Genomic DNA, 12,618 nt, shown 5'->3' with positions numbered 1-12,618 from the left:
GTCCGGGACCAGACCAGGACCAAAGCGCTACTGAGACTGGGACCAGACCGTGACCAGAGCGGGCCTGAGACCGAGACCGAGACAAGACCAGGACCAGACCGGGACCAGACCGGAGGCTCAGAGCCCACGGCAGGGCCGGAGCTCGAAGCTGAGGCTCGGACCCCGTGGAGGCTCGGAGTCAAAGCTCGGAGTCAAAGCTCGGAGTCAAAGCTCGGAGTCCGCCCTGGTCCCGCTCTGGTCCCTGTCTGGTCCCGGTCTCAGTCCCGCTCTGGTCTCGGTCTGGTCTCGGACCTGGATCCGTCCTGATTCAGTCCGTATGCGGTGCAAAAGTCCGGCATCGCAGTCACGGAAGTCACGTTTCATTATTATAGATATTTTGCTTTAGTTATTATTTGATCACTGTTGTTCTTAGTAGTAGCAGCATTTCATGTATTTTTTTAATTTTTTGTTTGCTGTTGTAAGTCGCATTTCAGTTCATACTCCTTATCAGTTAGTGGCGGTAATGCACCACTAGCTGTCCAATAAAACTCCCAGTAGAAGAAGAAGAAGAAGAGACCTCCACACCTCCTCCATCGTCACCAGCTCCATCAGCCGCGGGCCCAGAGAGCTTCAGCCGCAAACCTAAAGCCGTTTTTTTTCCCCCACATAGTTTGGCCAATAAATCTTCAAAACGTCTTACACAATGAGGTAAAGTTTCCTACTGCCGTAAGCTGATGTTCACCCGCTTGTGCCGTCTGTGCACCGAGAATCGGCGCTCCCCAACACCCCGGCTTTTGTTGTCACGGCTCGGTTGTTGTTGCTAGCTAGTATGAATGAATGGATTTAGTTTAGTTTAGACTTAGCTTCAGTCAGTGGTTGGTTCTGTGCAGTTTAGACGTTCACGTGTACTGTAAATTCAAATGCTTATGTGATGTATGTGTGGCTGTCTAATGTGGATGTTTGGTGCAGAGGAGACCGCGGAAGAGGCCGGGGAGGGCGCTTCGGGGCCCGAGGAGGACTGGTGCAGGGGTAAGTGCCGTTCCGCACGATATGGATGTATTGTGATTCTTCTGGCTTTGATCAGTGCCTAACTCTGATAATGGTGAATTAGTATAGCTCATAACCCTCGTTTCCCAGTGTTTCAAGAGAGTCTGGCTGCAGACCTGCGTCCACAGGGCTCTACGCCACAGCCAATACCGGGTGCACATGGGCACGACCCAAACTAGTTTTCATTGGTTTACTCTATAGAAACAAACTACTTGCCTTTTATTGTTGCTGTGTTTCCGATATAAGATAGATAGATATTAAAGGCAATACAATTTCAAGTTTTCAAAAGCTTGCTTAAAAACCCCCAAAACGAACTGTATATATCTTGCGCTCCTAGCGTTTTAAAAAGGTACTAAAATCACAACTTAACCTGGGTTGCCAGTGCTTTAACCTGAAAACCGGGCTTATTCTCATTCTGAGTTTATGGAAATGACATGCCATTTTGGCTGCAGGTTTTAGTGTTTAGTGGTTTAGTGTTAAGAACAGACTGGGTTTAAACCAACTGAATTTCAGCACTGAAACCCGAAATCCAAATGACTCTTGTGAGGCGCATTCTGCTTTCTGATTGGATAGAATCATAACATAAAATAAATGATGTCCCATTTATTTATCTTAATGTTTATGTGACTAATAATAAATCAGCTATATTATAAGCCTATGGGGTTCAACCTGGTGCCTTTTTAGCACTTAGGTGTTGTGAGTGACAGTTGTGCACCGTGACTCACTTTGTTGCTGTGCTTTCAGGTATCGGCCGTTTGTCCCACACATACCATTTGACTTTTATGTGGTGAGTAGCATATGGGCTGTGGCTTGGTATTATCCTGGTGTTATCCTGACAGGAGCCTTGTGCTTCTTTTTTCAGTGTGAGATGGCCTTCCCTCGGGTTAAACCCGCTCCGGATGAGACTGCCTTCAGTGAGTGTCTGCTCAAGAGAAACCAGGATCTGAGCCCGACTCCAGCTGAGCAGGTCAGATCTGTTCTGTGCAACCTCTACCCAGCACCAAACAAAACACTCACTGTTTTCTTCCTCTCATTTAGTCATCCATCTTGTCTCTGGTCACCAAAATCAATAATGTCATTGACAATCTGATTGTGGCACCAGGCAACTTTGAGGTGGTAAGTATCATGGGTAATGGAGTGTTGTTGCTAATGGTCATGATGTGTACAGAACATTGCTTATTTTTGGTGTATTCTCTCAGCAAATTGAAGAAGTTCGTCAGGTTGGCTCCTACAAGAAAGGCACAATGACAACTGGCCATAATGTAGCGGACCTGGTCGTGATTCTCAAGATCCTCCCCACGTGTAAGTGCATTCATACAAGCAATTTCACATAACAATACGGTGGTTCAGGAAGGGCTACATCGGGGTTGGGTGGTCACAGGCATTGTTCTACAAAAATGTTAATGAAAACATTACAGCGGTTAGGTGTGTTTTGCTATTACACCTGGGCCCATTGTCATGGAAACGCTCTCCGGGTGGGTTAAGACTTACTCTTAACTGTCCAGTGGAAATGAGGCTTATTTTTAGGGATTTCTTTACACTAGTCGGGAACAGTTTGCTGGGCAATGATTATGGAGGGTAACTAAGTAACTGCTATGACTCATTTCAGATATAAACTTGTGGAATTTTGCATCCCCTGCATAGTCTTAGTAAGGTCACCTCCATGTCATTGTTGACATTTCTGTCGTTAGCTGTGGCGTCATTTAACCATTATAGAATTTGTCCTCCAACAATAGCAGTTTCCTTGGTCATCTTGTCTCACGGAAGTGGTATGCTGTGTACTTCATATTTTATCTTGACCAGTTTGTCTCAAAGCTGTTCTTTCTAGTACCTTGTGTGGAAGCATAGTCAGCCTTGAATTGTCAATACTAACGCAGTGTTGAGCATTCCCGGGTCCCAGTCTGATGGCAAATAAACTTCTCCTGCCTCAGATATCCAGAGTCTCTACTTTTTTCCCTAACACAAACTATCTACTAAAGTGCTTCAGTCTGCTGTTTAGTTATTACAGTTTGTATTTTCAAGCCATATTGTACATTTAGAATACATCTATTTTTTGGGTATTATTCTACTTTAGTGTGTTAGTGGCATAAATTTGTTTCAGTATTGTAGTTTGTCTTTATTTCATTCAGCTATATATTATCAAGACAGGACTATGTCCTCTAAAAAGTTATCCACACATCCTTTTCATGCAATAAAATTTCCAGTTTTCCACATTTTCTAATAATTTCTACCAGCTTTTACATAGATTTTGGCATTTAACCAAAACTGAAGTGTCCATTATTGTGTCATTATATTTATGTCCTTATGATCTTGTGTTTTTCTGTCTGTTTTTTCAGTGGAGGCTGTAGCTGCTCTGGGAAACAAAGTGGTGGAGACGCTGCGTGCCCAGGACCCAACAGAAGGTATTGTGGGTGGTGTAAAGTTTCTTGTGTCATTTTCCATATCTAATGAAGTCTCTGGTCCCTCTAGTGCTGTCCATGCTAACCAATGAGACAGGTTTTGAAATCAGCTCTGCAGATGCTACAGTGAAGATATTGATCACCACTGTTCCTCCAAACCTGCGCAAACTGGACCCTGAGCTCCACTGTAAGAGCCCTCACATCAGCTCCACTGTGCTCCTCTGACACTATTCTCTGCTCTCACATCACCTCCACTGTGCTCCTCTCACACTCTGCCTCCTTGTTGTTTCAGTGGACATCAAGGTTCTCCAAAGCGCCCTGGCAGCCATCCGTCATGCTCGCTGGTTTGAGGAAAACGCCTCTCAGTCTACGTAAGTTTTGACATGACAAACTCTGGTTAAAGGCTAAAGGCCACATATTTGTCAAAATGGACCTTTTGGAGATTTTAACCATGTATGTTCTTGCATCATAAAAACATAACTGGAGTTGTATTTTGTTTTTTCCATTCATGTTTCTTCTGAGGTTGTTTTCACACGGTTCTGCGCTCTGTGGACGAACCACTGCGTGTGAGATTTAGTCCTGTTTACTTCACGTTTGCTCTTTTCTTAGACATGTGGCTAAATTTACAGTGAGGACTAATACATGCTGCTGACACAGGAGAAGCTTTTTATCCAATTCCAAAAACTTATTTGCACTGTGGATTGCATAGGTTGGTATGAGGTTAGCTGCATTCATACCGCACTCACCCTGGACTGGAGCGGACACAGCGAATGATCTTTTAAATTTACAAGTGGCAGTGTGAAAACGACCTGAACCTTAGAAAATATCGTTTCAAATTTCCCTTGACTGTGCCCTCATACATACAATCCTGAGGGATCAAAAGCCAGTCCTGTTAGGTCTGAACTCTAGGCTTCATGCTTTTACTAAAAATAAATTGGACTGTTTTTTTTTTTGTTTTTTTTCATCAAAATGTCAAAAAAATCCACCAGATTTCAGCCTATTTGGTAAAAGATTAATTCAAAAAGTCCCTGTGTGCAATAGAACTAATCGTTTTATTGTTCGAACAATAAAAAAATCTGGCTAGTTGACTACTAAAATAAATGCAATAATTGGTTGCACCCCTACCTGTGAACTTTATTACAATGGCCCAAGTTGATTGACGATTAGCAATGACTGAATCTCGATCTGAATCAATAAAAAAGTAAAAGCTTTGACCCAAATACTGTAAAAATAATTTTTTGGCAAATGTTTGAAATTGGCAATTTTAGATGTAGTTTTATCTTGACAGGGTGAAGGTGCTGATCAGACTGCTGAAAGACCTGCGCCTGCGTTTCCCTGGCTTCGAGCCGCTCACTCCCTGGATCCTGGATCTGCTGGTATGTCCTGTTAGCTTTGTGCTGATTGAATGTGCTGATTATGTGGCTTTGTATTAAATTGCTCTTTGTGATACAGGGACATTCTGCTGTAATGAACAACCCCTCCAGACAACCCCTGTCTCTCAATGTGGCTTACAGGTCAGTCCTGCATCTGGATTAGGCTCTAGTACAGACTTCATATCCTGAATACAAACCTTCATGGTTTGATGAGGCAGATCTGAACCTGCTCAGATGCAGATTATCCCTTACACTGCATACATTGCTGCAAGTTTAAAGAATTACTTTTCTGTTAGCCTAAAGCAGGGTAACCCAAAGTGCAGAGATGGTGTGATTTGTAAGGAATATCTATTTTGATTTAGGTTTTGAAGATTATAAGTAGTAGGAAACAAGACCGAATTGGTATATTTCCTTCAAAACACAACTATAAGGCAATTTAATAATTTCTTTGCAGACTTAATAAAAATGCAACAATTGTTGATGCATATTGATTTTGGCCTGTCAAGAGGAACAGTTTTGGCCCCTCTTGCTTAAAGGATGGTGTATACTCGAGACAAGCTCCATTCAGCTAAGTGCTGGTGTCTTACACAGACCTGAACTATTTGCACTATTGCTGAGTTAATCAGGACCTGGTGCATTTTCACACATTGATTTACTAGGATGCAGTACTGTTCTATACCCTTATGTGTACAGCAGTGTCATGGAGGAGTTCAGAAGCAAACCTGTGCACACACATAGACTGACCAAGACTTGTTTGCAGACGCTGCCTGCAGATGCTAGCTGCAGGCCTCTTCCTCCCTGGATCTGTAGGGATCACAGACCCATGTGAGAGTGGAAACTTCCGGGTCCACACGGTCATGACACTTGAGCAGCAGGTGAGTGTCCTCCATGTACAGTGTTATTGGTGTTCATCCACCACTGGGAGGAATCTGATCACAGTAGAACTAAGAAATGACAATTTTGGCAACTTTATAAAGCTGGTCACATACTAGAGTAAGGACTTCTTACAATAATCAAATCAAATGTATTGGGACATTGATAACTGTATGTGTCTAACTGTGTTCCTTGTGTGGATATCTCTGCAGGACACGGTGTGCTTTACAGCTCAGACTCTGGTTCGAGTCCTGTCTCACGGAGGCTACAGAAAGATCCTGGGACTGGAGGGAGACGCCAGCTGTGAGTCCTCTCTCCTGTCTGCCCTTTATCCTGTGTACTTGATGCTCATACAATGGCTGATGCTAGACAAGATGCTAAAAGAAGACCTTTATTCAAATTAAAGGCACATCCGGCAGTGTGAAACAAAATTCATCATTATCACATTTTTACTGTGTTAAAACAGCAGTAATTAAGAATTTTGATTTCAGATATTGGACATGGACAATATATCACTGACTCACTGATCTAAAAGGGTTTACAAGATGTAGGTATCAGTGACATGTGAGCAAAGGCTTCAGTGTTTAAGTACTGTGATTTCCTCAACAAACATCAAAATGTCCTGTGTTATTCTGCATAAAAACTGCAAACCCCTACTTTAGATTTGTACAAACATTTTCTGAAATGCAAGAATTCTATTAAAACCTAAACCACAAATATAATTGCAATGCTTGTCAGAAAAATAGTCACAGTTTGTGCCCATGTAATTGCTATCAGATTTGATTGCAACCAGTCAATATTACTGATACAATCATCAACTCATTAACAATCAAATAATCATTAACTGGTTTATGCACAGCCTTCAACGCATGCTATAGGCTGAGAGAAAATGATTTAGGACTTGGACAGAGCAGTAAATGAAAATTGACACAGGAAACATGAAAAAGTGTTAATGATTTAAAAAAAAAAAAACTGTACCAAGATGTTCAAGTTCTCAGCTTTATCTGGGTAAAACTGAGTAAAACTCATTCATAGCATTTTGTGTTTTAAACAAGTAATCGAAAAAAATCACTTGGTTAGCAAAATCGGCAAGATATTGATTAGTTCCAGTCCCAATCAGACTTGTTTTTTTGAACAGACTTCTCCAATAATTGCATGTGAAATGTCTTTTGTATTCAGACCTGGCCTCAGAGATGTCCACGTGGGACGGAGTCATCGTCACACCCTCAGAAAAGGCATATGAGAAGCCTCCAGAGAGGAAGGAGGAGGAGGATGAGGCTTTAGAGGAGGGGGGCGATGCAGAGGAAGAGAGCATGGAGACCCAGGAGTGACTGGACCTAAAGGGAACCAGGGCAGATTTGTTTTAAGTTTTATTCCTGTTTATTTGACTTTTTGTTACATTTGTCAATGAAGGTAGTGATCTCAATAAAAACTTTTTTTGTTTTACTTTGAGCACAGGGCCTGGTGTTTTGAAATGTGCACGTTGGTCTCTGAGAACTTATTCCCTCTTTTGGACAAATGTCAATGGTCTTTGGGATCATACAAGGAACTATTCTGAAGTTACTACCATCCAGAGGTGTAATTTCTAGCTAAATATAATTTGAGTCATATTAGATCATGTTAATAACTGTTCTCACATTGGTTCATTTCAAGAGTCAAAGAAGGCCCCAGAACGCTGAAGGGTTTCTCAGGGCAGATGTGTGTGGAGCTTTCAAAGTCCAACAGCAATAGTGTCATGGAACTCCTCTCTGCTGAGGCCACTGGCTGCTGTGCTTAGGCATAGCTTCAGGGCTTGAGTTTGAGCCAAGGGTGCACAATGGTGAGGATGGACAGAATGGAAGAGGTCAGCCCACAGGCTCCCACAAATCCAGGGCCGGTGGAGTAGAGCCCCAGGCGATCCATAGGGATAAACATGTCACAGATGTTCTTGAGCAGATCCAGCAGCAGTGGAGGGTTATGGTGCAGCACGCTAAGCAAGTGCTGCAGCTGTGAGGCCACACGGGGGGCAGTGTGAGGTTCCTCTGCTTTAGTCGCTATGCAGCGAACCTCATTCTCCATGAGCATGAGCAGACGCAACTCATACACGTCCCGCACTAGATTCAGTATCAGAGCGAAAAGGTAATACCTGTGAATACAAACACATTCAACACACCAACTAAAGGATACATGCATCAACCACACTATGCTCAGTTTTAAGGCTCTGCTGAAGATTCTACTCCCTCTGCTATTTTATGGCATTGCAACAACTGATGTCAGTATGCAATTTACCACGGATTAACCTCAAGTGGTTCAGAAGCCAAAGGGGAAACACCCTGTATACAGTCCCTGAAAAAAGTCTTGTCGCTTATCCATTTTGTAGAAACAGAAGCTTATAACTTGACTTTAAATTAATCGATTGGTTTTAGAAATGTCTCATATGAAAGCTAAAACCCTCCCAAATTATGCTCAATATACTAAAATAAATTTGCTTCACTGAAGAAAGATTGATCATTTAATGAACACAGAAAGGTCAGATTTTGGCAAGACAAAAGTCTTGTCGCCTTGTCATATGATGCACCCAATCCTAGATTACAGCCTCACCTGTGATCAGTTACTGATCAATCAATTAGTGGGTGTGTATAAAAAGAACCCCAGTACACCAGACCTTCACATCAACTGCAACTTGACCTCTGACAACATGCCTAAGATCCACCCTGAGACCAAAGCATTAATTATCAAGAGGCTGAAGACCAGATCCACTGCTGAGGTGGTGACACCTTCAATGTGTCTCAGCGTCAAGTACAAAGAATAAGAAAAAGATCTGAAATGACTGGAGATGTTTTTGACAAGCCCAGGTCCGGCAGACCCTGCAAGACAACTGCTCGGGAGGACCGTTTGTTGATTCAAAAATCCAAGGCCAGCCCCTTTTCCACTGCAGCAGACTCCACCAGGCCTGGTCACCTCAAGTCCCTGTGTCAACTACAACAGTTTGTAGAATTCTGTCTCGAAATGGCCTCCATGGTCGAATCAGTGCACAGAAACCAGCACTAAACAAAAGGCAATTAAAAAACCGTGTGGCATTTGCCAAGGCCCACAGCCTGATAAAAGGATGGACACTGGAAAAGTGGCAGAAGGTGGATTTCTCAGATGAATCCTCGGTTGAATTACATCACAGCCGCCGCAAATATTGCAGGAGACCTACTGGAGCCCGCATGGATCCAAGATTCACCCAGAAAAAAGTTAAGTTTGGTGGCGGAAAAATCATGGTCTGGGATTACATCCAGTATGGGAGTGTGCGAGACATTTGCAGGGTGGAAGGCAATATCAATAGCCTAAAATATCAAGAAGTATTAGCTACCTCTTACATTCCCAACCATAAAAGGGGTCAAATTTTGCAGCAGGATGGTGCGCCATCGTATACTTCTATCTCTACATCAAAGTTTCTCAAGGCGAAGAAGATCAAGGTGCTCCAGGACTGGCCAGCCCAGTCACCAGACATGAACATCATTGAGCATGTCTGGGGTAGAATGAAAGAGGAAGCATGGAAGGCAAAACCAAAGAATCTTGATGAACTCTGGGAGGCATGTAAGACTGCTTTCTTTGCTATTCCTGACTACTTGATCAACAAATTGTATGAATCATTGTCGAACCGCATAGATGCAGTCCTTCAAGCTCATGGAAGTCATACAAGATATTAAGTAGTGGTGCTGTGAGATGCATATTTAATTTAACTGACGTTATGCAACATATTTTTGTATTTGAAGTAAATTATTTGTTCAATTTTCTATAGGCGGCAAAACTTTTGTCTTGCCAAAATCTGACCGTTCTGTGTTCAATAAATGATCAATCTTTCTTCAGTGAAGCAAATTTATTTTAGTATATTGAGCATAATTTGGGAGGGTTTTAGCTTTCATATGAGATATGTCTAAAACCAATCGATTAGTTTAAAGTCAGGTTATAAGCTTTTGTTTCTACAAAATTGTTTCTACAAACTTTTGTCAGGGACTGTATATGGAAGCCTTTGGTGTGAAACCTCTCCCCACCTAATAGCCTAACATTTTATCATAGATTTCAATTTTTGTGTTGTAATGGTGGACTAGGGCTGACCTGAAGGACCTTTGGCTCCACTTATGTTGGTCCAGTCTGTGCAGGAGACCTGTCTTGGCAGCCCACAGCAGGTTGTCACAAGCAAAGTACATGGCCCTGTTGAGGTGGCTGAGCGTGAGGCAGAGACGCAGCACACTGTCCTTGAGATGGATGCTCCTCTTGGCAGCTTCCAGGGCCTCAGCTGAGTTCCCCAAACGCAACACTGCAGGAGAACAAGGACAGGCTGCATTTAGCGACTGCATCATGGTCTACAGCTTCTTTACCCGCATCCTACTTGATTCCTCCTCTATTCAGCTGTCATTTGATTGACAGCTCAAAAATGGAAGATTGGGGAAAGGAAAGAGAATTGAGATGTGGTCATGGACACAGCTGTGGTGGGTGTAGTGTGAACAAGTGTGTCACTCACACTTCCTGGTCAAGCTCATGTGCGCCTCCAGCTGGGAGATGGTGAGGCGCACCTCGTCCCCGGAGCCTGCTCTGTGCACTGTGTACCCCAGAAGAGCACAGGCATACTGGGCAGCCCTGACAAAACAGCAGTGCAGCACAATCACTCATGAGCCATATCATACCAAAATATACACTACTGGTCCAAAGTTTTAGAACACCTTAATTTTTCTAGTTATGTATTACAATTCAAGTTGTGCAAGTCCAGTGAAGAGTTTGAAATCCTACAAAGGTAAGAACTGAACAGACAGAGATAAAAAAAAAAGAAAAAAAAAGATACAAAACACAAGTCCAAGCTCTGCTAAAACTACCTCAGGAAAAAAAGAACAAGATGGTAAACTTGAAAACCTGGAGTGTCCAGCACAGTGTCCAGACTTAAACCCCATCGAGCTGGTTTTTGGGATGAACTTGACAGACGAGTGAAACAACCTACAAGTGCCACACATTTATGGAACTTCTGCAACAGACTTGGGAAGAACTTTCTGAACAATATTTGTAATTTGTAATCTATTGTAAAAAGAACGAGCCACGAGTGTGTTCAGCTGTTCTATCTGCCAAAGGCGGACACTTTCATCAATCAAAAGTTTAGAATATGTTTTGGTCAACAGTAAAAAGTGGAAAAAGTGTAGTGTTCTAAAACTTTTGACCATTAGTGTATTTCAAAAGGTTAAAGATTAAAAATGAATATTGGGTCATTCCATACCATTTCACCAAATGGCCCACGCACTTCGATCTCAAAAAATTACTAAATAGTCCCTTACTATGATGTACCAACCCTGTGAAGTTTTAGTAATTTTCGATCATTACTTTTTAAGTTACAGCTCATTAAGTGAGGGGAGTATGTGTCAATTTACGGGCCCAAAATGCACGTCATTTTTTCTCAGCTGTTTTCACAGGTCGATATCTCCATAAGTATCACACATAGAGGGCTGAAATTTTGTGGGCTTATACTCCTCTCAATAGATGTTATTTGAACACAGAGTAGAGGACGACAAGCCTACAAAATTTCAACCCTCTATGTGTGATACTTATGGAGATATCGACCCGTGAAAAAAGCTGAGAAAAAAATGACGTGCATTTTGGGCCCGTAAATTGACACATACTCCCCTCACTAAATGTGCTGCAACTTAAAAAGTAGTGATCGAAAATTACTAAAACTTTACAGGGTTGGAACAAGATAGTAAGGGACCAGCTGGTCATTTTTTCAAAATTTTTAAAAACATGATGCGTGAGATTTTCTGGAAATTTGATGAAATGGTGTGGAATGACCCTATTGCACATCAGCAGGTCCCAAACTCATCAGCACCAACCAAACAGTCTATGGCATGTTGGTCTATGGTCTGTTGACATTGTGACGGGGTCAGATAGGGTCCACAGAAATCTGTCACTGCCCTATTCGGAGCCTCACCCGTTTTGTCAAAATTTGCATCACTGTAAACACGCTTCAAAGTGTTAAACGAGTTGAATGAGAGGTGCCAATCAAAGCTTTAAACAGAGCAGCTCTGCTCTAAGCAAACTACCTGAACACTCTCTCCTTGGCCTGGCTCTGTGCACTGAAGCGAATCCAGGAGTCCATTCTTGTTACTCAGCGTTTCAGCTCAATCACCACCATTTATTCTTCACGCGTGGTTATTCTTTATCCTCTGTCTCAGCTGCGGTTATTTGAATTTGAAGTCTTGAGAGCAGTTTGCATGGATTTAGCCTGTTAGCTTCCTTCACTGAGCCCCAATGTAAACATGGAGTGACTCGGAAGTGTGAGCGCCGCTCACAGGACAGGATGTGTTTTACACTCTTTTTCTCTGTTCGTTTTGTCTGGGCCGTTTCTTCTCCGTTTGGGCTAATTTCTCTTTCCTCGCTTACTTCTCATTGATTCCTCTCCTCTATCTTCCATTTTCAGCTGTCAGTCAAATGTGTCGTATTAAACGTTGTCCCAAAGAAAACCACAGAATGAAGGAGCAAACATGAGGGAGGCTTCAAGAGGCAAACATCAGATAAAAGAATCAAACTTTATCGAGGAGTTTATATCCTTTATTAATTTATTATTATTATTATTTTTTATTCAACAACTGGGCAATGTATAATACAGTACAAATACATATTACCACTTTGCACATAGATTCTAGATTGTGATGATGTCATACTCCCAGATGGGGGCAAGTACCAGTTTTCCCTATTGATTACATAGCACTTTACCATGAAATATCAGAAATGTAAATTCCCAAATATGGAGCCTCATAATTTCTGTTATTGACTAGACCCAATATCATGCTATATTACATGCTGTCATCTGAAAGCCAGCAATGGCCAAATGCCTGACAATTCTATCCGTGGGTTTAGGGAGGTGGAACATTATTTCTGTTACAGCAGGAGATCTGTTAGGCTACGTTCAGACTGTAGGGCTTAATGCTCAATTCCGA

At 42.2% G+C, this 12,618-nt stretch overlaps 2 protein-coding genes across 2 annotated transcripts; one reads left to right on the top strand and one right to left on the bottom strand.

Annotated features, from left to right (window-relative positions):
- The first annotated feature begins 307 nt into the window (after positions 1 to 307).
- ilf2 (interleukin enhancer binding factor 2) lies at positions 308 to 7,123 on the top strand. The gene is made up of 14 exons (XM_020933319.2): positions 308 to 687; positions 949 to 1,008; positions 1,771 to 1,813; positions 1,889 to 1,993; positions 2,065 to 2,142; positions 2,226 to 2,328; positions 3,363 to 3,428; positions 3,496 to 3,612; positions 3,718 to 3,796; positions 4,714 to 4,801; positions 4,878 to 4,939; positions 5,559 to 5,673; positions 5,884 to 5,974; positions 6,851 to 7,123. Exons 1-14 carry the CDS (start codon positions 683 to 685, stop codon positions 7,000 to 7,002), a joined length of 1,164 nt encoding a protein of 387 aa, XP_020788978.2. The 5' UTR covers positions 308 to 682; the 3' UTR covers positions 7,003 to 7,123.
- A 120-nt stretch (positions 7,124 to 7,243) lies between these two features.
- Positions 7,244 to 11,948, bottom strand: pex11b (peroxisomal biogenesis factor 11 beta). Its single transcript, XM_020933320.2, has 4 exons — positions 11,722 to 11,948; positions 10,164 to 10,279; positions 9,758 to 9,959; positions 7,244 to 7,796 (listed from the first exon to the last, which is right to left on the bottom strand). Exons 1-4 carry the CDS (start codon positions 11,775 to 11,777, stop codon positions 7,457 to 7,459), a joined length of 714 nt encoding a protein of 237 aa, XP_020788979.1. The 5' UTR covers positions 11,778 to 11,948; the 3' UTR covers positions 7,244 to 7,456.
- Between the last annotated feature and the right edge of the window lie 670 nt (positions 11,949 to 12,618).

This window comes from Boleophthalmus pectinirostris, unplaced genomic scaffold (assembly GCF_026225935.1).
Source record: "Boleophthalmus pectinirostris isolate CB_2022bp ecotype Guang Dong unplaced genomic scaffold, ASM2622593v1 HiC_scaffold_21, whole genome shotgun sequence".
NCBI lineage: Eukaryota > Metazoa > Chordata > Actinopteri > Gobiiformes > Gobiidae > Boleophthalmus > Boleophthalmus pectinirostris.
The sequence above is the reverse complement of the archived record's forward strand: the minus strand, read 5'-3'. Positions and strand labels throughout refer to the sequence as shown.

Bases quoted from the DNA above. Each gene is read 5' to 3' on its own strand.
- ilf2 (XM_020933319.2), top strand. The intron at 1,814-1,888 runs GTGAGTAGCATA...TTCTTTTTTCAG, and splicing joins TACCATTTGACTTTTATGTG to TGTGAGATGGCCTTCCCTCG. The intron at 5,674-5,883 runs GTGAGTGTCCTC...ATATCTCTGCAG, and splicing joins TCATGACACTTGAGCAGCAG to GACACGGTGTGCTTTACAGC.
- pex11b (XM_020933320.2), bottom strand. From the start codon at position 11,777: ATGGACTCCTGGATTCGCTTCAGTGCACAGAGCCAGGCCAAGGAGAGA. The intron at 10,280-11,721 runs GTAGTTTGCTTA...CTGTTTTGTCAG, and splicing joins GCCAAGGAGAGAGTGTTCAG to GGCTGCCCAGTATGCCTGTG. The intron at 9,960-10,163 runs GTGAGTGACACA...GTTCTCCTGCAG, and splicing joins CATGAGCTTGACCAGGAAGT to TGTTGCGTTTGGGGAACTCA.